At 48.9% G+C, this 22,594-nt stretch overlaps 1 protein-coding gene across 2 annotated transcripts in view; it reads left to right on the top strand.

The window, feature by feature from the left end:
- The window catches only part of tnksa (tankyrase, TRF1-interacting ankyrin-related ADP-ribose polymerase a), a 129,509-nt gene that overhangs the window by 86,455 nt on the left and 20,460 nt on the right, over positions 1–22,594 (top strand). The window contains exons 6-12 of one of the 2 annotated variants that reach the window (XM_061262844.1): positions 10,048–10,068; positions 12,136–12,230; positions 13,776–13,842; positions 14,064–14,250; positions 17,615–17,736; positions 19,395–19,486; positions 20,252–20,330. In XM_061262844.1, the coding sequence (XP_061118828.1) occupies positions 10,048–10,068; positions 12,136–12,230; positions 13,776–13,842; positions 14,064–14,250; positions 17,615–17,736; positions 19,395–19,486; positions 20,252–20,330 (663 nt within the window). The remainder of the gene's footprint in view (positions 1–10,047; positions 10,069–12,135; positions 12,231–13,775; positions 13,843–14,063; positions 14,251–17,614; positions 17,737–19,394; positions 19,487–20,251; positions 20,331–22,594) is intronic. The other variant, XM_061262845.1, reaches the window with a different exon arrangement.

Raw genomic sequence — 22,594 nt, 5'->3', positions numbered from 1 at the left:
GTTCTGTCCGTGTGCCTGGGACAGGAGTGCAAGGAGAGCAAGGTGTGTTACTCTAAGGAGAGGGTGGTGTGTTACTCTAAGGAGAGCAAGGTGTGTTATTCTAAGGAGAGGGTGGTGTGTTACTCTAAGGAGAGTGAGGTGTGTTACTCTAAGGAGAGTGAGGTGTGTTACTCTAAGGAGAGTGTGGTGTGTTACTCTAAGGAGAGGGTGGTGTGTTACTCTAAGGAGAGGGTAGTATGTTACTCTGAGGAGAGCGAGGTGTGTTACTCTAAGGAGAGCGAGGTGTGTTACTCTAAGGAGATTGGTCTGTTGACAGCTTTTCAGAGCGGATAGACTGGTCCGTAGACAGCGTTTGGGAGCGGGTTGAGGGCTGAGTTATCTCCCACCTCATAAAGCCACGGCCGTGTCTCAGGCTCTGAATAACAATCGCGCTTCTGTTTATCGGGCGCCTTTGTGTTCAAACGTCCCCCTCTCAATACCCGTCTGTCTCCCCCTCCGTCCGTCGAGCACAGGCCCGAGCACCGCCGTGGAAATATATCGGCGCTGTGAGCGTCCGATAGCCACCGCCCGCAATTATGAAATGTGTAAGGACGACATTGCGAAGGACGCGTAATCAATAACGTCGGCTACGAGCCGGAGAACCCAGGCCGGAGAGCACGGGGAAGGCTAATCAGTAATGAAGCTGCGGTTTTTATCGCGGAGCTGCTTCTCGTTCGCCTTGGGCCAGGGGAGAAATGTTTCCTTGAGGTGTTGGCAGAGGGGAGACATTGTTCTTTGGTCATAATTTGGTCATTATTACATAATAAAATGAAATAAAAGTAGGCAAAACCTATATATATATAATGTATAAAAGCAGCTGGTCAAACCGAGGTGTGTTGTCGGCCATGTAGCCTACCGCTGGTGCGTGTGGAACTCCTTCTTCCTCCACTAAGATGGCCGTCAGTGAGGCTGAGCTCTAGATTTGTTTTCATGCCACGGAGCCTTTTCCCCAGGCTTTGCTTCACACGAAAAAACGCTGGACACAGGGATATGTGGAAAATGCACCCAACACATATCAGTGTCCTCTGCAATAATCTAGTAACATACAGGCTTTAGTCGACTAACAGGCTTTCAGATATTGTTAGATTTCTTTTTTATTTAGCTATTCTGGCAATCAAAGCCATAAAAATGAACAAGGTTAGGCTACATCTTAGAAATCATGGCCTGAAATTGCAAGACGGTAAGCCTTAAGCTGATAATGTTGTGTCTTGTGTGCACTGCACTCAAGGGGACAGCAGTAAAATATGAGACATTGTGGAAAATAAATGTGTTAAAATGAAGTTAACCACCTCTCACACTCGACAGTGGTTCCTACGCAAAACAATTAAAAAAGAGACGCGTGTTCGTGATGCTCACAGGAGTTAACGTGTTGGTCGATCTTGTCTTTGAAGCTACTCCTGCATATGCATCTTGCTCTGGCCTAAACAGAAATGTGTGCTGCAAGGGATAGGATATTGTTGATTTGTAGGCCATCATATACTGTCATCAATCTGACATTTTCCCCAACTAGCTACTTTCATGACTATAAGCCCAGCTCTTGAATACTGTAGAATACCAGTGCTGTGATTGTGCAAGGTTGGGCCTGAAGAGAATGTGTGTGCACTGTTAATCTTCATCAAGGAAATTGCTTTCGAAAACATTATACAGGTTCTTTTAAATGAATACGCTTTACAGCGTTAAATGCAAAACCAGGCGAAGGAAATAAAACCCTGTATAATAAAAGTCAGAGGAGGAGAAATATATGCAGAGAAAGACCAGTGTTATTAACGGAGAGGGTGGAGGAGTTTATTAAAGCGCAGGATGAGAGTTATGATCAACATCACCGCACCGTTGTTTTGCTCTCTTCCCCCTCTCTGTTTATAAAAGCTGGTACCCTCTGAAGTCATTTTGAGAAAAACAGAACAAACAAAAGCTCCTGGTAGCTGGAATGAACCTTGGGGGCACGTAGCTGAACGCGAGGAGAAGCCAGTGTCGCATCCGCTTCTTATGCCGATGCCACAGATATGCGACTGCCTCGTTTCTGACCCACTGGGATTACGCATGCGCTTGACTGGAGCCTCGCTCTGTGTGTTTAGGGCCTAAGAGCCTCTGTGAGGAGATGCTTTAGCCCACACTCGTGCGCGTCGATAGCATCGCTTTCGCCCTGTCTGACCTGCCGCACTTGTTCACCATCTCTAGGGCATTTGGTGATGACCTTTACTGATGTGGGCGACATGGCTCAGGCAGTAAGAGCAGTCGTCTGGCGGTCGGAGGGTTGCCGGTTCGATCTCCCGCCCGGGCTGTGTCGAAGTGTCCCTGAGCAAGACACCTAACCCCTAAATGCTCCTGACGAGCTGGTCGGTGCCTTGCATGGCAGCCAATCGCCGTCGATGTGAGTGTGTGTATGAATGGGTGAATGAGAAGGATCAATTGTACAGCGCTTTGGATAAAGGCGCTATATAAATGCCAACCATGAGGATGGAACATTGAAAGAGTGAGGCATAGCATCTCCCTGTAGCCTCTGAAAGAGCGTGGGTTGTTGGTCTTTCTCTGTGCGGCTGTGACTCTTTCTCTGTTCACTGTGCGGCTGTGACTCTCTGTTGACTGTGCGGCTGTGACTCTTTCTCTGTTGACTGTGCGGCTGTGACTCTTTCTCTGTTGACTGTGCGGCTGTGACTCTGTTGACTGTGCGGCTGTGACTCTTTCTCTGTTGACTGTGCGGCTGTGACTCTTTCTCTGTTGACTGTGCGGCTGTGACTCTTTCTCTGTTGACTGTGCGGCTGTGACTCTTTCTCTGTTGACTGTGCGGCTGTGACTCTTTCTCTGTTGACTGTGCGGCTGTGACTCTTTCTCTGTTGACTGTGCGGCTGTGACTCTTTCTCTGTTCACTGTGCGGCTGTGACTCTTTCTCTGTTGACTGTGCGGCTGTGACTCTTTCTCTGTTGACTGTGCGGCTGTGTGTGTGTCAGGTTTTTATCCAGTGGCAGTGTGTGGGGTAAGGAGCTCATGAGTGCAGCAGGACTGTATGTTTCCCTCACTGTGAGGTGTCAGTTGTGCCGGGAGCGGTGTAATGTCTTATTGATCTGCACAGCTTGGCCCTGGTGTTTGTGTACATGTACATGTGCATGTGTGTGTGTTCATCTCTGTATGTGTGCACGTGTATGCAATTTTCTGGTGTTTCTGTTTGTGTGCGTGTCTGTTTTCAACTGAAATACCTTGCACTGTAAACAGTAAATACACATTTTCTGCCGTATTCAGGTTAAAGTGATTTTTTTACATTCTCAATGATTTACAGAACTGTGACCTCCCCCCTCCTCCCACCCCCTCCTCTCCTCGGTGTGGGGGAGCGAGGGAGCAGGGTTAGTCTGAGGAAGGCCAGCCCCTCTCCCGCTGCCATTTCACGCTGGTTACAGCGCGCTCTGCCGCCATGGCAACAGCTGACTGCCAGTTATCACTGTTGGCATGGTTACTGGGTACAATTCCCCAAAAAAAGGGGGTAGAGAAGAGCAGAGGAAGTGAAGGACACGGGGGGGAGGAGGAGAGATTCACAGCGCTCTTTCTCTCTCCTGCTCTCCTTCTGTCTCTTTCATCTCTCTCTCTCTCCCTCCCTCTCTCTCTCTCTCTCTCCCTCCCTCTCTCTCTCTCGCTCTCTCTCTCTCCCTCTCTCTCCCTCTCTCTCTCCCTCTCTCTCTCTCTCTCTCTCCCTCTCTCTCTCTCTCTCTCTCTCTCTCTCTCCTCCCCCCCCTCTCTCTCTCTCTCTCTCTCTCTCTCTGCCCATCTCTCCACATAGGCGGATTCATAGCGGGTGGCTAAATGCTTACCGCTTGTATTTATGTAGCGCTGCTCTTTGTTCTCTGGCACTGGTGTTCGAGGACAACTCGCTCCTCTGTCAGAAACTGATTTAGATGGCGGCTGCAAGCGCTACCGCTCGCGTACCGTGCCAGTTTAATCCAGGGAAAGGACCGGCATGAAGTAAATGAATCATGGAGCGGAGACGGAGAACGTAACCCGCCCCCACCCCCCACCATATTTCCCATCAGGCTTTGGGGTTCCACCCACTCCCATTCTGCTGCACTGACACATTCTGTTTCAGTCCGTATTAACAGCGCTGTATTCAGTCAACCACACACTCACCCAGCGCATTTCAATCTCATTATTATTTTATAAATAACTGATGAGCCGTTTCCATGTCACCATGTACGCTGCTGCGTCTCTCTCCGCACACTGGGATGCTCTGTTTTTATTTAGCAGGGAAACCGCTCAGAAATCAGCACTTTGTGCGAGTCTTTGTGTGAGTGCCAGATTGAGCTAAAGAGGCAGTTTTAATCAGCGGGCCCTGAGCAGAAGTGAGCAATCGCTGCAGCACACAGCAGGCAGCGCAAGTCATCCCAGGACATCTCTGTCCCCGTCCCTAATTCACCGTGTTCACGCCTCTTTCTGTTCCTTTAGCTCCTCACCCTTCCCACAGTGCACCTCTGCCTCAGGCCCAGCCCCCAGGGGGGCCGAAGGTCGATCCGCTGTTTCCGCTAACGCTGCACCCCCCCCCCCCCCCCCCCCAAAGGGAGAACACTGCTTACCCCTCACTTTAGAAACCTCACCACCACCTCGACGTCACGCATCGCGATTCAACTGAAAGGCTTTTCCAGCCTTGCTGTGCTCCTGCGTTAACAATCAATAACACAAGACGCAGTCTTCTCTTCAGTCCTCAATACCGCCCACTCACCCCCGCTTTTAGATTTCACATCCGTTTTACCGTTTCTATCTTTACACCTCTGTCTGTCAATAGTTGTCACCCGCGAGGAAAAGTAATTCCTTTGACTCTGGTTTTTGAACGAACTCTGTTGTGTTTGTGCTTCTTTACCTGCAGTGCAGTAACTAGCTGGCTCCAAACACTCCACTGAGCCCCTAGCCAACCCCACAGGCTCTATAGCCGCCCCCGCCCCTATCCCAAACACATACAATCACAAATACTGCTAAAACACTGAGCACATTCCCAGTGCATCATTGACACGCTTTAGCATTGTTATATGCTAATATAATTAATATCATTTAGTAAGGTATAATGATGCAGGTAATATTAATAATGTAAAAATCTTGCAGAGTATGCTGTTCAAAAGAATACATTTCCTTTTGGATGTTTAGCAGACTCTTATCCACAGCCGCTCACACGGTTCATTTTCTTATACTTGCCGCCCAGCTGAATATTTCCTTTAGCAATTCAGATTATGTACCTTTGCTCAGAGGTAAAATGGTAGAACTCAGATTATGTACCTTTGCTCAGAGGTAAAATGGTAGAACTCAGATTATGTACCTTTGCTCAGAGGTAAAATGGTAGAACTCAGATTATGTACCTTTGCTCAGAGTTAAAATGGTAGAACTCCATCTCGCTAGTGAAGCTGCAGGTTCCGTCCTCAGCCCCTGATCTACACTGTGTTCACACGCTCTCTGTGTGGCATTTCAGACGACATCACACTGCCGTGAGCAGTCTGTTCAGGAATAATACTGCATTCACTTTGATTGACGGTAGACGGCAAACCAGATGTCATTATAGTGGAAGACAGCACACAACGTTTTACGGTTATAGCTGATGGAGAATCTCAAGATCGTCATGCGTAACGAAACTTTCTTTTTTGTTGCATTTTTACCCCCAACATGGATAAAGAGCTATACCAAAGGCAGTCCTCCTTTTCCTATCCATGCTGGAATCTGCCTGTATTATAGGACCATTAACGAGCAACATCACCATTGCAATGTATATTTTATTTGCTGCTGCCGTCCCGAAAGTACCGCCCCCCTGAGCGCTCCATAACAGCGCAGCGTAAGGGCTCATTCCTGACCTCAGTCCCCCCTCACAGACCTCACAGAGAGACGCGTGGGCTCAGGGCTCTCTCACAGACCTCACAGAGAGACGCATGGGCTCAGGGCTCTCTCACAGACCTCAGTCCCCCTCACAGAGACGCATGGGCTCAGGGCTCTCTCACAGACCTCAGGCCCCCTCACAGAGACGTGTGGGCTCAGCGCTCTCTCACAGACCTCACAGAGACGTGCGGGCTCAGGGCTCTCTCACAGACCTCAGTCCCCCTCACAGAGACGCATTGGCTCAGGGCTCTCTCACAGACCTCAGTCCCCCTCACAGAGACGCATTGGCTCAGGGCTCTCTCACAGACCTCAGTCCCCCTCACAGAGACGCATGGGCTCAGGGCTCTCTCACAGACCTCAGGCCCCCTCACAGAGACGTGTGGGCTCAGGGCTCTCTCACAGACCTCACAGAGACGTGTGGGCTCAGGGCTCTCTCACAGAGACGCGTGGGCTCAGGGCTCTCTCACAGACCTCAGTCCCCCTCACAGAGACGTGCGGGCTCAGGGCTCTCTCACAGAGACGTGCGGGCTCAGGGCTCTCTCACAGAGACGTGCGGGCTCAGGGCTCTCTCACAGAGACGCGTGGGCTTGGTCAGACGGCCGGCGTGGCTGGGGGACTGCGGGGCTAATCCGATAGACTGTGGTGGTGATGGTGACGGGGGATTACAGGGAGCAGGCCCGGGGGGGGAGGGATGTTGGAATGTAGGATATTCTATGGACACAGTTCGGCACCGCTTGCTGAGACAAGGCAGTGGGGAATTTCAGGAGCCTGAATGATATTATTATTAGTATTATGGTCATTAGAAGTGGTATTATTCATAGTAGCAGCAGCAGTAGCTGTAGGAGGATCAGCAGTAACAGCCATGATATTTTATGTGCTCCTTCCAGTGATGTTTTGTTTTTTTGCCTCCTGTCAAAAGCTGACACTGTCAATTTGGGCAGCTGGGTAGCCTCATGGTAGCATTGCGGTTTTGGCATATAGGGATGCTGACCTGCATCTGGAGAAATTTAGTTTGGTCCCAAATACGAAAAAGAACCCTGCCGTTGGGCCCTAGAGCAAGACCCTTAACCCAAAAATGGCTCTACTTCTCTTTTTTCTCTCTCTATCTCTATCTCTCTCCCTCTCCCCCTCTCCCCACTTGCAACTGTTCTTTTAGGGCATCCTTACAATGTTATCGATGTTCTCCCCTGGTTAAATAAAGGATTAAAGAAGTATTATAGTGCTGCTTTGTTGTTGTTGAGCAGCTGGAGCAGTGACAGTGTGGAGGCCGCAGATCCGTGTGTACTGATGGGCCGAGTCGTGTGAAGTCCTGACGGCTCCGTCATCCCGCCGTGGGCGGGGATTAATGGCACATTCCTCAGCCCGCCGTGCGCTTGTGTCCGTCCCGTGGTGTTACACGCAGGCCGGGACTGACTGGCCTCCGGGCGTAGGAAAAGCCTCAGTGTCTGCCGTCCTCTTGAAGGGCTCCAGTGTGTGGCGGGTAGGGTAGGGTAGTGTAGGGTAGGGTAAGGTAGAGAAGGGTAGGGTAGCGTAGGGTAGGGTGGCATAGGGCAGGGTAGGGTAGGGCAGAGGAGGGTAACGAAGGGTAGCGTAGGGTAGGGTAGCTTTGGGTAGGGTAGCGAGGGGTAGCGTAGGGTGGGGTAGGGACAGGTAGGGAAGGGTAGCATAGGGTAGGGTAGCGTTTGGTTGGGTAGGGAAGCGTAGGGTAGCGTTGGGTAGGGTAGGGTAGGGTGGGGAAGGGTAGGGTAGCATTGGGTCGGGTATGGTAGCGGTGGGTGGGGTAGGGTAGGGTAGCGTTGGGTAGGGTAGGGTAGGGTAGCGTTGGGTAGGGTAGGGTAGCGTAGGGTAGCGTTGGGTAGGGTAGGGTTGGGTAGCGTTGGGTAGCGTTGGGTAGGGTAGCGTTGGGTAGGGTAGGGTTGGGTAGGGTAGGGTAGCGTAGGGTAGAGTAGGGTTGGGTAGGGTAGTGTAGGATAGCGTAGGGTAGGGTAGGGTAGCGTTGGGTAGGGTAGGGTAGGGTAGCGTTGGGTAGGGTAGGGTAGGGTAGGGTAGGGTAGCGTAGGGTAGGGTAGCGTTGGGTAGAGTAGCGTTGGGTAGGGTAGTGTAGGGTTGGGTAGCGTAGGGTAGGGTAGGGTAGCGTTGGGTAGGGTAGGGTAGGGTAGGGTAGGGTAGGGTAGGGTAGCGTAGGGTAGGGTAGCGTAGGGTAGGGTAGGGTAGGGTAGGGTAGGGTCAGGAAGCCTGCCTTCAGCGAGCATGCTTTACTGCTGCTCCTCACTGTTAAATCACCTGACCGGGGAAGGGCATCACAGCCTGGAGTTTACACTGCTCACTCTGTGGAGCTCCAGGCTCCCTGCGGTGTTGGTGGCTCTGCATCTATACTCCCTGAGCTCTTTATTGAGTATTTATTACACAGATCTCTTTGACTTATTGGTGTTCTGCTGTAGCCTCACCACTTCATGTTCTGTGTTCAGAGATGCTCTTCTGCTTACTACTGTTGTGTTATTATGTGTGGTTATTTGCATTACTGTCACCTTCCTGTAAACTTTGACCAGTCTGGCCCTTCATCTCTGACCTCCCTCATTAACAGAGCATTTGTGCCCACAGAACTGCTGCTCACTGGATATTTGTGGTTTTTCGCCCCATTCACCATTTCGCATGCAAACTCTTGAGACTGTTGTGCGTGAAAATCCCAGCAGTTTCTGAGACACTCAAACCACCCTGTCTGGCACAAATTCCAATGGGCAAAGTCATCACATCTCTTCCCCATTCTGACATTTGGTCTGAAAAACAGCTGAACCTTGGGACCATGTCTGCATGCATTTATGCAATTAGTTGCATATGTACGGCAACACGCATACACTCAGACGATCACAGGTGAACGCAGACACGCATGCATGCCCACATACATGCACAGCAACACACATACGCACACATACATATGTACAGTAATACTAACACACACACTCTGACATGTGCAGGCACAGTCTGACACACACACACACACACACACACTCTGACACATGCACACACACACACACACACTCTGACATGCACACACACACACACACACACACACACACGCACACAGCAGGACTACAGTCTGTGCACTGAAAGAGGTGGAAACGGGGGTTGGCGTCTCCCTCGGTCATGTCGGTGGAGCTCAGAGATGTAGAACTAATGACCTCCGTGGAGCTGCTATAGAGGAGCTCCTCCTGGCTCTCAGCCCGATCCAGCACCGTGCTGCTTGCCCCTCTGGCCTCTCCCCATGCCATGCTCATTAACATCTGCTGCTTACCATGACTGGAGTATCAGCAGAACACCACTTTGCACTTTATGATCTGCTGGTCACCGTTGGTATTATCAGATGACAGTACTGCGCACATTAAGATCTGCTGTTCAGCCTGTTAGCATTTTCAGCTGCCTGTATCGGCACAAGATCTGCGGTTCACCATTACCATTATCAGCTCATGGCATCGTACACATTAAGATCGGCTGGTCACCACGTTAGCATTGTCAGCTAACAGTGTAAGCACAAGATCTGCTGGTCACCATGTTAGCATTGTCAGCTAACAGTGTAAGCACAAGATCCGCTGGTCACCATGTTAGCATTGTCAGCTAACAGTGTAAACACAAGATCTGCTGGTCACCATGTTAGCATTGTCAGCTAACAGTGTAAACACAAGATCTGCTGGTCACCATGTTAGCATTGTCAGCTAACAGTGTAAGCACAAGATCTGCTGGTCACCATGTTAGCGTTATCAGCTAATGGTATCAGCACATCTAGGTCTGTGATTCGTGATGTTAGCATTATCAGTGTCTGTGCTCAGATCTTTTTCCTGAGGTTCCAGTAATGGAATTGTGTTGTTGTTTCTTTGTGTCTTTAATCTTGGTAGCCCTTTAAAGTTGTGTTTTCTAAACCTTAGTGTGCATAGCAAGGCAACCCTTTATTGATGTTTCTGCACCTTGCTGCCCCTGCTTGTCATTGGCTCGAATTTCTGTTTCATCACAAATGACAAGTTTTGGTCATGAAATGATTTAAAGGAAGTGAATGAAGAGGTGCTGTGTGATCTCTCAGATGATGATATGATGCCTTCATTTTATCATTTTCTGTTCTTTTTTTGTTGTTGTTTTTTTGTTTTTGTTTTTTGTGACTCTGGTGACATTGCCTATCAGTCGACATCCCAAAAAATGCTGGTAAGTTTATTTTAAGTATCAGCTCTTAGATCGATGCACTTTTTTTGTGGGTTTTCATTCTTTTCGTTAATTTCGACGTTTCGGTTGGATTTTGTTTATTTTCAATCAGTAAGCTGGCTCTGACTTGTTAAATGCACATTTTGGCCCTGGGTCTGGTGTCATCTCCCAAGCAGCACTCCTGTTTGTATCGGTGTGGGCGGGGCAGGGCGGGGCAGGGCGGGATCCAAACTGCCTGCTTTCCCCAGGAGCTGCTACACACACCCCCCTTCCTGCACCCTTTAACAACATGGCCACCTCTCCCCCCCACCCCTCACCCCCCCCCATAGCCTGAGCCTCTTTCTCTCCTAATGAATTAAATCCATTTCTCATTCCCTCCCCACTTTGGTTAGCTTTGTTTCCGGTTTGAGTTTTGATTTTTGTTTTCATGTATATTGCATGCGGAAGAAAAGCTTGTTTCTGCATTTTGTCAATCTTGTCAGACAAAATAAATGTTGAAGAACTGTGATTCGCAGTGAAATCTTTTGCGGGCAGAAAATTTGTACAAGGCAACAAATTATTTCCAGAAATCATGTATGCCAGGAGAAGGGGGGAAATCACAATTCTCTAATGCTGGCCTACCTGCTTTTGGTGCTGCACATCAAACTGAAATCAGTTCAAATCAAAGTAATCAAATCAATCATTTGTATAGCACTTTTTACAGAAATATTTACAGAGTAAAATAAGGGCAAAAAAACAGGCCTTAACCCCCAAATAGCAAGCGCATGAGGTAGAACTCAGACTGGTACTGTGTTTGATCCTGTGGTCTCTAGCCACAAAAATGCATCATGGGTGAAATGCATCATGGTCCTGATTGGACCCCTCACCTGGTTCCCCCCTGGCTGCCATCCAGGCCCCTCCTCTTTTATTTTGTCTCGCTGGTGATTGGTGCACGTCTGCTGACTGACCCCATGTTTGCCCGTTCGTTGGCTGCTGAGAGTTGCACATCGGTCTTTAGTGCTGTCCTGTACAGTACTGTCCTGTGCCATCAAGTTTTGCTCCTGTTTATTTTGGAATTTCTTGGGTGTCAGTGTTTAGGAAAATGCCAAAACTGCTGCCTCTTAACGCTTGTGAAAAGATGAACTGTAACCAACTAATTTCAAGAGCAGTACTAATTAAACCTGACACTTTCACACATTTCAAATGTAGCTGCCAGAGTGCACACTTGAAGTGACTGCTCCAAGGCTGTCTCTTGTATCAGGATGCAGGTTAGTTTAGTTTTGGGGGAATATGCCAAAGAAGATTTAGGATTTTAGGATTTTTAGGCTTTCAGTTGGCAGAAATGAATGTAATTAACACTTTTTAGGGAGCTGCAGTTATGATTATTGATTATGGTTTCAAATTCAATAAAAATCATGTAATCCAGAAGTGTACATATATTGCTATATGCTATATTGCACACTGCACATCAATCATAGGAATACGCACACACAGTGAGGTCTATAAGTATTTGGGCAGTGACACAATTCTAAATGGCAGCAGTTCTTACCTGATTCACTCCTTATGGACATAAATACCCTCAAAAGTGTAGGCAGTTGGCTTTAATTTGAGGGCGTCTACTCCAGATCGAGTGCACTCTTTTGGACTTACAGCCCTTTAAATTTGTGCCACTGTCCAAATACTTATGGACCTCTCTATGAAAGCAGTTCTGCTTCATGTCCTCCAGGCTAATCATAACTGCCTGGCCTAATGTAAGCTGTGGTGCTGGGTCTCATTGAACAGTATTAACGGCAGCACTGAGAGTGGGAGTGAGATCGGGCAGCTGAGAGCTCTGTCACTACTGTAGATAGTGGAGGGAGAGGGTTATTTTGGTGATATTTGTACTAATTGGCTGTTATGCTGGTGAGGGACTGTGACTTCAAGCCTCACTCTGTTCTCAGGTGGGGCGTCTACTCCAGATTCATGCCTCATTTTAGTCTTTAGTACTGGGCAATGCATCTCGCCCTGTTCCAGTCCTCTAGGGGGCGCTGTGTGTTGTGAGGTAATGTCTGTTCCCTGCGTCTCACCAGCACTCTCCCCTTTCTGTTGCAGTCCACCCCCCTGCACCTGGCGGCCGGGTACAACCGGGTCAGAATCGTCCAGCTACTGCTGCAGCACGGCGCCGACGTCCACGCCAAGGACAAAGGGTGTGTGTGCGAGTGTGTGCGAGTGTGTGCGAGTGTGTGCGAGTGTGTGCGAGTGTGTGCGAGTGTGTGCGAGTGCGAGCGTGTGCGAGCGTGTGCGAGCGTGTGCGAGCGTGTGCGAGTGTGAGCGTGTGTGAGCGTGTGTGAGCGCGCGTGTGTGAGCGCGCGTGTGTGAGCGTGCATCGTGTTCATCTTGAATGACAGTTACACAGCCATTTCCATGTTCTTGAACTCAAGCTCCCATAGTTCATTGCACACTCATTATGTAGGAAGTGTATGAGATGTTGGTGAAATGCTTGATGGGAATTGTATTTTGATGTGGTGACTCTTAGCTTCCCTCAGTTGAAGCTCAACCTACAGGTGAGTTGGGGCACTGTTCTGCACCTCCTAAAAGCGCACTCATCCGAATAAAAGCTGCTCTGGTTTAATCAAGTCAACCGGCTTATTACACCCCCACTTTTATCTCATTCAGTGTTTCTGCCTGCCCCCCACACCGTTTAAGGTTAGATTTTATAAGTGAAATGGGCATTAAAACCAGCAGGGCTGGTAGGTCATTCTGTAATCGGGCCTCTCTGACCGGAACCGTTGATTACAATTCGCAGGAGGCCAGGGATAGAAAAGAAGAAACAACTTAGAACCTGGGAAAGCACTTTTTATCTTACATTGAACATTTGTGTCCATTTTCTCAGAAGATAAAGACGTATAACTTCTCTATACTTTTTCTTCAAGATTTCCTCTGCAGCACTGGGCAGTATAACTTGTGTTACTTAAGAATGATAAAAACCTAATTTAAAATGAATGAAATGGGCTTCATGTCATCGTATTTGTTTTAATAGTTTTTTTATGTGTAACTATTAAAACATTTGAAGGCACCCTGGACGAAGTGAGGCATGGACCGGGTGCATTTTCTGGGTGTTTAACTCCAGGAACAGCTGCTGCAGTAAATCCATCCTGCCTCTGTCTCCCTATCTGTCCATTATGGCTAAATTAATGGATCACACGTCTTCATCTGAAAAGACTGCTTTTGCCCATCTTATCAGTGCGCTGGTTAATTGGGAGTTTAAAGCGCTGGCTGCTGATGTACCTGCCCAGGCGTTCTGCTGCAGTTTCCTGGGCTGCTTCAGTGTCCTTGAGGCTGAGAGGGTGCCGATGTGTTCAGGCTCAGTGTAACGCCAGCCCTGAGCTATTGTGCTCTTCTCCTCTGTTACACAGTGTAACGCCAGCCCTTATTAACCTGAGCTATTGTGCTCTTCTCCTCTGTTACACAGTGTAACGCCAGCCCTTATTAACCTGAGCTATTGTGCTCTTCTCCTCTGTTACACAGTGTAACGCCAGCCCTTATTAACCTGAGCTATTGTGCTCTTCTCCTCTGTTACACAGTGTAACGCCAGCCCTTATTAACCTGAGCTATTGTGCTCTTCTCCTCTGTTACACAGTGTAACGCCAGCCCTTATTAACCTGAGCTATTGTGCTCTTCTCCTCTGTTACACAGTGTAACGCCAGCCCTTATTAACCTGAGCTATTGTGCTCTTCTCCTCTGTTACACAGTGGCCTGGTTCCCCTGCACAACGCCTGCTCCTACGGACACTACGAGGTCACCGAGCTGCTCCTCAAGGTAAGGGCCCCACTGTCACTGCGCATACACACAGACACACACACACACACACACACACACACTCACACACACATGCTCACACACACTTCATCTGTGAGTCACTCACACACACACACACGCTCACACTTCATCTGTGAGTCACTCACACACACACACACACACACACACACACACACTTAAAGGATGGTTTAGGCTGGAGTTAACCCTCTGACCCCCCGCAGCACGGTGCCTGTGTTAATGCCATGGACCTGTGGCAGTTCACCCCTCTGCACGAGGCCGCCTCTAAGAACCGCGTGGAGGTGTGCTCCCTGCTGCTCAGCCACGGGGCCGACCCCACCCTCGCCAACTGCCACAGCAAGAGCGCCATCGACATGGCACCTTCCCCCGAGCTGAAGGAGCGGCTCACCTGTGAGTAACTATATGCAGGCGCGCACACACTCACTTCACCTGTGAGTAACTACACGCACACACACACACTCACTCACTTCACCTGTGAGTAACTACACGCACACACACACACACACACACACACACACACACACACACTCACACTCACAGCACCCACACAAAGGCATATTCTCCAGCTGTGCAGTTGCTCTGATGCCTGATGCTCCTCAGATAGTGTAGTGGAGTGTGCAGAGTTGCAGGGCTCTGTCAGTGCGCGTTAGGCTCAGTGCGTTAGGCTCAGTGTGCGTTAGGCTCAGTGTGCTTTAGGCTCTGCGTTAGGCTCAGTGTGCGTTAGGCTCAGTGTGCATTAGGCTCAGTGTGCGTTAGGCTCAGTGTGCGTTAGGCTCAGTGTGCGTTAGGCTCAGTGTGCGTTAGGCTCAGTGTGCGTTAGGCTCAGTGTGCGTTAGGCTCAGTGTGCGTTAGGCTCAGTGCGCGTTAGGCTCAGTGTGCGTTAGGCTCAGTGTTAGGCTCAGTGTTATGCTCAGTGTGCGTTAGGCTCAGTGTTAGGCTCAGTGCGTTAGGCTCAGTGTTAGGCTCAGTGTTAGGCTCAGTGTTAGGCTCAGTGTTAAGCTCAGTGTTAGGCTCAGTGCGTTAGGCTCAGTGTTAGGCTCAGTGTGCGTTAGGCTCAGTGTTAGGCTCAGTGCGTTAGGCTCAGTGCGTTAGGCTCAATGCGTTAGGCTCAATGTGCGTTAGGCTCAGTGTGCGTTAGGCTCAGTGTGCGTTAGGCTCAGTGTGCGTTAGGCTCAGGGCGTTAGGCTCAGTGTGCGTTAGGCTCAGTGTGCGTTAGGCTCAGTGTTAGGCTCAGGGCGTTAGGCTCAGTGTGCGTTAGGCTCAGTGTGCGTTAGGCTCAGTGCGTTAGGCTCAGTGTGCGTTAGGCTCAGTGTGCGTTAGGCTCAGTGTTAGGCTCAGGGCGTTAGGCTCAGTGTGCGTTAGGCTCAGTGTGCGTTAGGCTCAGTGCGTTAGGCTCAGTGTGCGTTAGGCTCAGTGTTAGGCTCAGGGCGTTAGGCTCAGTGTGCGTTAGGCTCAGTGCGTTAGGTTCAGTGTGCGTTAGGCTCAGTGTGCGTTAGGCTCAGTGTGCGTTAGGCTCAGTGCGTTAGGCTCAGTGTGCGTTAGGCTCAGTGTTAGGCTCAGGGCGTTAGGCTCGGGCGCAGTGAGGGATCACGGCGCTCACCGCTCTGCGTCAATGCGCCCGACAGCATCCTGCACATGACACTACTTCCCTCACATCAAATATTTACATCCTGCCCAGGCCTGTCAGGGCCGTGAGACTGGCAGCGGCCTCTTAACAACCCGTCTGGCTCTGTGGGGGGTCTCGTCCGGGACGGGCACATGTATACTGCATGAGCCCCGGGCCCTGTGCCAGCCATGCCAGGATATCCCGCAGACTAGAAACCCCATTTCTCCCTCTATGGCACGCACCCCTGTCCCCTGCCGAGGTGGACGTGGGGGGTAGCCGAGGTCACTGTTGCAGAGTTTTGGGAAGAGTGGCGTCGGCTTTACCGGCTGAAGCAGCGCGTTGCTGGTAATGTCCGACTGGCACCTTCTCCTGGAGTTCTGTTGCCGTGCCGCTGCTGCTCTGTCGCCGGGGCGACAGGGTGTCGGGGAGTGGTGGACGTTTGGCTGCGGCTGGGCGTTAGAGGTGGAGAGGCCCCGGGTTCGTCACCCGGATTGCTCTGTGGCTGAGAGCGGCCTGCAGCAGTGCAGAGCCGCAGAGGGCAGCCGTGCTCAAACACAGCGCCGCGCTTCCGTCTCCTCCTCCTGTTTACTCGGGAAACACTGATATTCAGGCCATGCAAGTCCCTGCGGGCCGACAGTGTTTGTGTTTGGCTTTGCTGCTGAACAACTGAGTCAGCTGTCAAGAGAGGGCAAACGCTCTCTGTCTCTGTCTCTGTCTCTGTCTCTGTCTCTGTCTCTGTCTCTGTCTCTGTCTCTGTCTCTGTCTGCGTCTCCGTCTCCGTCTCCGTCTCCGTCTCCGTCTCTGTCTCTGTCTGTCTGCGTCTCCGTCTCCGTCTCTGTCTCTGTCTCTGTCTGTCTGCGTCTGCGTCTCCGTCTCCGTCTCCGTCTCCGTCTCTGTCTCTGTCTCTGTCTCTGTCTCTGTCTCTGTCTCTGTCTCTGTCTGTCTGCGTCTCCGTCTCCGTCTCTGTCTCCGTCTCTGTGTGTCAGCGTGTGTGAGCGTGAGCGTGTGTTATAGTCTTGTGAGTTCTCTGCCTCTGGCTAAGACATTATGGCCTGAATTCCAGTACTTCCTGAGAAGACTTAATCTGAGAAAATGGAAAGATCCTCTGCTGTTTAAACCCAGATTGCACTTTGTTGTCTTACCCTTGAGACAAAAGCATCACATTATTGTCATCAGTGAAACACTCATATGTATAAGTATATGTAAACCTTTAAATGTACCCCTATAGCTCACCTTAGGGAGGGATGCTGACTCATCAAAAAAGAATCTTTAGGAGGTCTATGATCCCATCAGCCTCTGGGGCTCAGGGACTGATGGGATCTGTAGTCTCACCGCAGGTGATCCAACTTCAGCTTTGCAGTTTATTTGAATTTAAAGTGCATTTCACGCATGGTTGTATCACCCTTTACAAAAACATGGATGAAATTAGATTAAACCAAGCAATTATTTTTTTTTAAACGTTAACTAAGTGTAATAATGATAGTGTTATGAAATCTGATAATGAAAATGGGGAATAATTAAACATTTTGTCCTTCCTTTTGCAAAGTATAAGAGCCATTAAGACTGGAATACAAAACACTATAATAATACATTTTTATATAACCAAGAAAATAAAACTGGTTATATAATTTTTTTTCCATCAAGAAATTTTAATGTCTCTCCCCCTTTCTCCTCTTCCCTCCCTCTCGCTCTCTTTCTCTCTCTCCCTGTCTCTCTGCATCCTTTCTCGCTCTCTCTGTCCATCTCCCCCTCACTCTCTTATACACGCATTATCTACCTCCCTCCCTCTCTCTCTCTCTCCCTCTCCCTGCCTCCCTCTCTCTCCCTCTCTCTCCCTCCCCTCCCTCTATCTCTTTCTCCCTGCCTCTTTCTCTTTCCATCTCTCTTTCCCTCTCTCCCCCTCTCCCTCTTTCTCTCCATCTCCCACCCTTGCTCTCTCTCTTTCTCCCTGCCTCCCTCTCTCTCTCTCTCTCCCCCTCTCCCTCTCCCTGCCTCCCTCTCTCTCTCTCCCTCTCCCTCTCTCTGCCTCCCTCTCTCCCTCTCTCTCTCTCCCTCTCTACCCCTCCCCCCCTCCCTCTCCCTCTCTCTCTCCCCCTCCCCCCCTCCCTCTCCCTCTCTCTCTCCCTCTCTCCCTCTCTCCCTCTCCAGATGAGTTTAAGGGTCACTCCCTCCTGCAGGCTGCCCGTGAGGCGGACATGGCGAAGGTGAAAAAGAGCCTCGCTCTGGAGATCATAAACTTCAAACACCCGCAGTCCCATGAGACGGCGCTGGTGAGTCCCCGCTGCTTCATCAAGGTGTTGTCACACCATGCAATTTCCACGCAACTCTGGTTGCGGTGACTCATTGCTCCTGATGTCATTGTATGCAATTCCACCATTACACGGGGCTATTCGCAATCAATTTAAATTGCACGCAACGACCAATCAGACTCGAGTATGTACGTAGCGTTCGATATTACGCCGGATCCGTTTATTCTGTAAGATACAAATATCAAGTCTTGAACGTGAAATTTAACTAACGTTATTCGTTTTCTCTTAAAGTTACATTTAGCTAGTTACATTTATTTATTTTTGCGATGTCTAAATTACTGCCAGCGAGCACACAAAGCCTTATGTGTGGAGGAAACGTTCAAAATGTATTTAGTTGAGCCATTTCGTTGCATTAATGATACTACCGTATATAGGTATATAGTTAGCCAGTTCGTTTAGGTAACATTAGTTAGCCAGTTATAGTTTATAATTTAGCTAGCCAGTAGCGTTATCGTAGTAGGCTACGCGCAGACAGGTCTGCGTTCACGTGTGATCAATATCTCTCTTCTGATTGGTTATTGCATGCAGTCGTTTGCATGAAAGTTGAACTGCTCCCAACTTGTTGCAACCAAGTTCCACCGAAATTGCAGGGAATGTTACACAAAGCAATCTATAACCAACTCAGCTGCAACTTGCAAGCAATAAAAATTGCTTTGTGTAACAACACATAACATACTGATACATCCCAAAACTACACAACAAAAACATAAAACATTTAACATAAGTAACACCTTACATACCTGACGAACTTGGATGGCTTTATAAGATAGCAATACATTTATGATAGGGATTTATAACACAGTAATACCCTACTTATAAATCACCTCACTTATAATCAGTGCTGTGTTTTACAATATATTTAAACCTACAGGGATTTGTAACTCATAACATTGCTTTATGATATAGTAACACATTATATATAGGAATTTTATAACTTAAGTAATACCATGCTTGTAGAATCAAACAGGATTCAGAGATGGGTTTATAACATAATTCCAGATTGGGCAGGGGTGCCAAACTCCAGTACTGGAGGACCGCAAAGTCTGCTGGTCCTTGGTGTGTTTCAGCATGAGTGATTCAAGTCATTGATTCGATAAAGAGTCCACCCACCTTGTTCTCAAGGCCTTAATTGGCTGCTGATTGAAAGGAAACCACAATTGGCTGCCCTCTAGGACTGGAGTTTGACACCTGATATACAGGTTTATAATTGAATACCTTGCATATAAACCTCAGGAGCTCAGGACTAAAGGCCCGTCCACACCAAGAACTATAACTATGAACCATAACTATTAACAATATCAACACGATAACCTTCTGAAAATAATTTTGCTGTCTTTGCTGTTATAGTTGTGACGTGGATTTGAGAGATCAATTGTTAAAACAATATATTTCTAGTTATGCTTATAGTTGTAGTTCTTGGTGTGGACAGGGCTTAAGTGATGTGCTTATAACATAGTAATACAGTCCTTGTAGGGGTTTATCACATAAATAATTGCAAGTCTATAGACCTGAGGAACTCAATGGTGGGTTTATAACAGAGCATTACATTACGTATAGGGGTTTATAGCATAGTAAGGACATGAATTGCAGCGGGTTTTTTATCCTCTCTGTCCCTGCAGCACTGTGCAGTCGCCTCACCCCACCCCAAACGCAAGCAGGTGACTGAACTACTGCTGCGCAAGGGAGCCAACGTCAACGAGAAGAACAAAGAGTGAGTCTCAGCCCCGACACTGACTCTGACTCCTCTGGGACTCTCTCAAACCTCTCTCCTCTGGGACTCACTCAAACCTCTCTCCTCTGGGACTCACTCAAACCTCTCTCCTCTGGGACTCACTCAAACATCACTCCCCTGAGACTCTCTCAAACATCACTCCTCTGAGACACTGACTCAAACATCACTCCCCTGAGACTCTCTCAAACATCTCTCCTCTGAGACACTGACTCAATCATCACTCCCCTGAGACTCCCTCAAACATCACTCCTCTGAGGCACTGACTCAAACATCACTCCCCTGAGACTCTCTCAAACATCACTCCTCTGAGACACTGACTCAAACATCTCTCCTCTGAGACACTGACTCAAACATCTCTCCTCTGAGACACTGACTCAAACATCTCTCCTCTGAGACACTGACTCAAACATCTCTCCTCTGAGACTCTCGAACATCGCTCCCCTGAGACTCACTCAAACCTCTCTCCTCTGTGACTCTCAAACCTCTCTCCTCTGTGACTCTCAAACCTCTCTCTTCTATGACTCTCAAACATCTCTCCTCTGAGACTCTGACTGAAACATCTCTCCTCTGAGACTAAGTCAAACATCACTCCTCTGAGACTCTCAAACATGTTGAGATGCTTTGGTAGGCTGGCTGAAATATCTCTCTCCTCTGAGGCACTAACTCAAATATCAATCGTCTCTCTCCCGTTAGACACCAACTCAGACATCTATCTTCTTTCCCCCTCTCTCTGTCTCTCTGCAGCTTTATGACCCCGCTTCATGTTGCTGCTGAGAGGGCACACAATGACATCATGGAGGTTCTGCAGAAACACGGAGCCAAGGTACTGTCCTCACATTCAACTCACAAGTTACTCACACGGCTCTCACACTGGAGTCACATTCAACTAAGACTCAATCTACACACACTGCACACACCCTACTCACATTCTACACACACACTACACACACACACCCACACACACACACACACTCCTCACTTTGTGACTTCAAACAGCTCCACCTCAGCGTGTAACTTCAGTCCTGTGCAAATCCCTTCCATCCCTAAACCAGCAGGTCTTCTCCTCCTCTGTGTACCCCCCATTTGTCTTTGATGAGGAGAAATTAGATGAGCGTCAGAAAAAGGAGGCACTCTGTATTAGAACATTGATTCAAATCAAGCAATGTGATTAGACAAAATGGCTTCCCTTTCTTCTCTGCCTGGCAGGGGCAGCTTTCTGTCTATCAGGCAGTTTTCTCAAGTCCCAGCCCACGCTCAGCCCATTAAAGAGACGCATCCTTTATAGCGCTCCTCTACCGATAGCGCGGTCAATCACAGCCCGGCTCTCCAGGAGAGCTCTCTCAGATAACAGCCGATCGATTGATCACTGTTAGTACCTGAGAGCTCGCTCCCTCCACCTGGTCAGCCGCGGGCCGAGTCCCCTCCGCCCCGTCTCTCAGATCGTTTTTCCCCCATCATGCCTCTCACCGAGGATCAGGGACGGCACGAGATTGAGATAAGATTGAAAATGTTCGGCGGAATGCCCCCACGTTGACTGGGACCAGTAACGTTGTAATGGAGTCATGTACGTTGTCCCTGGTCATCTCAGGACAGACGCGGGGGCGGGCCGGTTGCTGCCACAGGGGCGATGTGGTTTTGGACAGCAGCTGCAGGGCTTTGAGCTCCCGTGACACCCCCTCTCCCTGACCATTAGGTTCTGACTCAACACCTGTCCTCAAATGCAGGTCTTCATTTTTCACCACGCAGAAAGTTTTGCCAGTCCTGCTGGAATTAAACTGCCAGACTGCTTTGATGGAAGCTGCGGATATCTTAGCGACTCGGTGGAACCGCTGTGTACAGGATTCAGCTCAAACCAGCGTTCGCGTAATTGGCAAGACAGTGATCTGAAGGCCTCGTTGTGAGGTTAAGCGAGTGGGCTGCTGCTACAGAAAAGGGCCCATAAACAGAGCAAGCCCTTCAAATTGGGTGCATTGAATTGACTGTTGGACAGCAGTCTCCTTTTATGCAGACCGCAGGCAGTGACAGTGTCTTTGAACCTTTGGGGGCGGAGATGGCAGCCAATGACGAGTGACATTGAACGTTTGAGGGCTGTCCCCACCAAATGACACATCCTCATCTAGAGACACATTCTTAGCTTAGTTCATGCAGCCAATTAGTCATATTCCTTTATTTAATTTAAAATCCAATGTGCAGGAGTGCAGACTATTGTGTTACTGTCCAAACTTACCGACTGCACTGTATATGCACTGTATTTCACGAGTTGCTACAATTTTTGTTTGGTTTTATTTGGTGCTAACAGTACTGTAGGTGAAGGTGTGTGTAGTTGGTGTTGACAATACTGTAGGTGATGGTGTGTGTGGTGTAGTTAGTGTTGACAGTACTGTAGGTGAAGGTGTGTAGTTAGTGTTGACAGTACTGTAGGTGAAGGTGTGTGTGGTGTAGTTAGTGTTGACAGTACTGTCGGTGATGGTGTGTGTAGTTGGTGTTGACAATACTGTAGGTGATGGTGTGTGTGGTGTAGTTAGTGTTGACAGTACTGTAGGTGAAGGTGTGTAGTTAGTGTTGACAGTACTGTAGGTGAAGGTGTGTGTGGTGTAGTTAGTGTTGACAGTACTGTAGGTGAAGGTGTGTGTGTAGTTAGTGTTGACAGTACTGTGGGTGAAGGTGTGTGTAGTTAGTGTTGACAGTACTGTAGGTGAAGGTGTGTGTGTAGTTGGTGTTGACAGTACTGTAGGTGAAGGTGTGTAGTTAGTGTTGACAGTACTGTAGGTGAAGGTGTGTGTGTAGTTAATGTTGACAGTACTGTAGGTGATGGTGTGTGTGTAGTTGGTGTTGCGGTACTGTAGGTGAAGGTGTGTAGTTGGTGTTGACAGTACTGTAGGTGAAGGTGTGTGTGTAGTTGGTGTTGACAGTACTGTAGGTGAAGGTGTGTGTGTAGTTGGTGTTGACAGTACTGTAGGTGAAGGTGTGTAGTTAGTGTTGACAGTACTGTAGGTGAAGGTGTGTGTGTAGTTGGTGTTGACAGTACTGTAGGTGAAGGTGTGTGTGGTGTAGTTGGTGTTGACAGTACTGTAGGTGAAGGTGTGT

Source organism: Conger conger, chromosome 12 (genome assembly GCF_963514075.1).
Source record: "Conger conger chromosome 12, fConCon1.1, whole genome shotgun sequence".
NCBI lineage: Eukaryota > Metazoa > Chordata > Actinopteri > Anguilliformes > Congridae > Conger > Conger conger.
The sequence above is the reverse complement of the archived record's forward strand: the minus strand, read 5'-3'. Positions and strand labels throughout refer to the sequence as shown.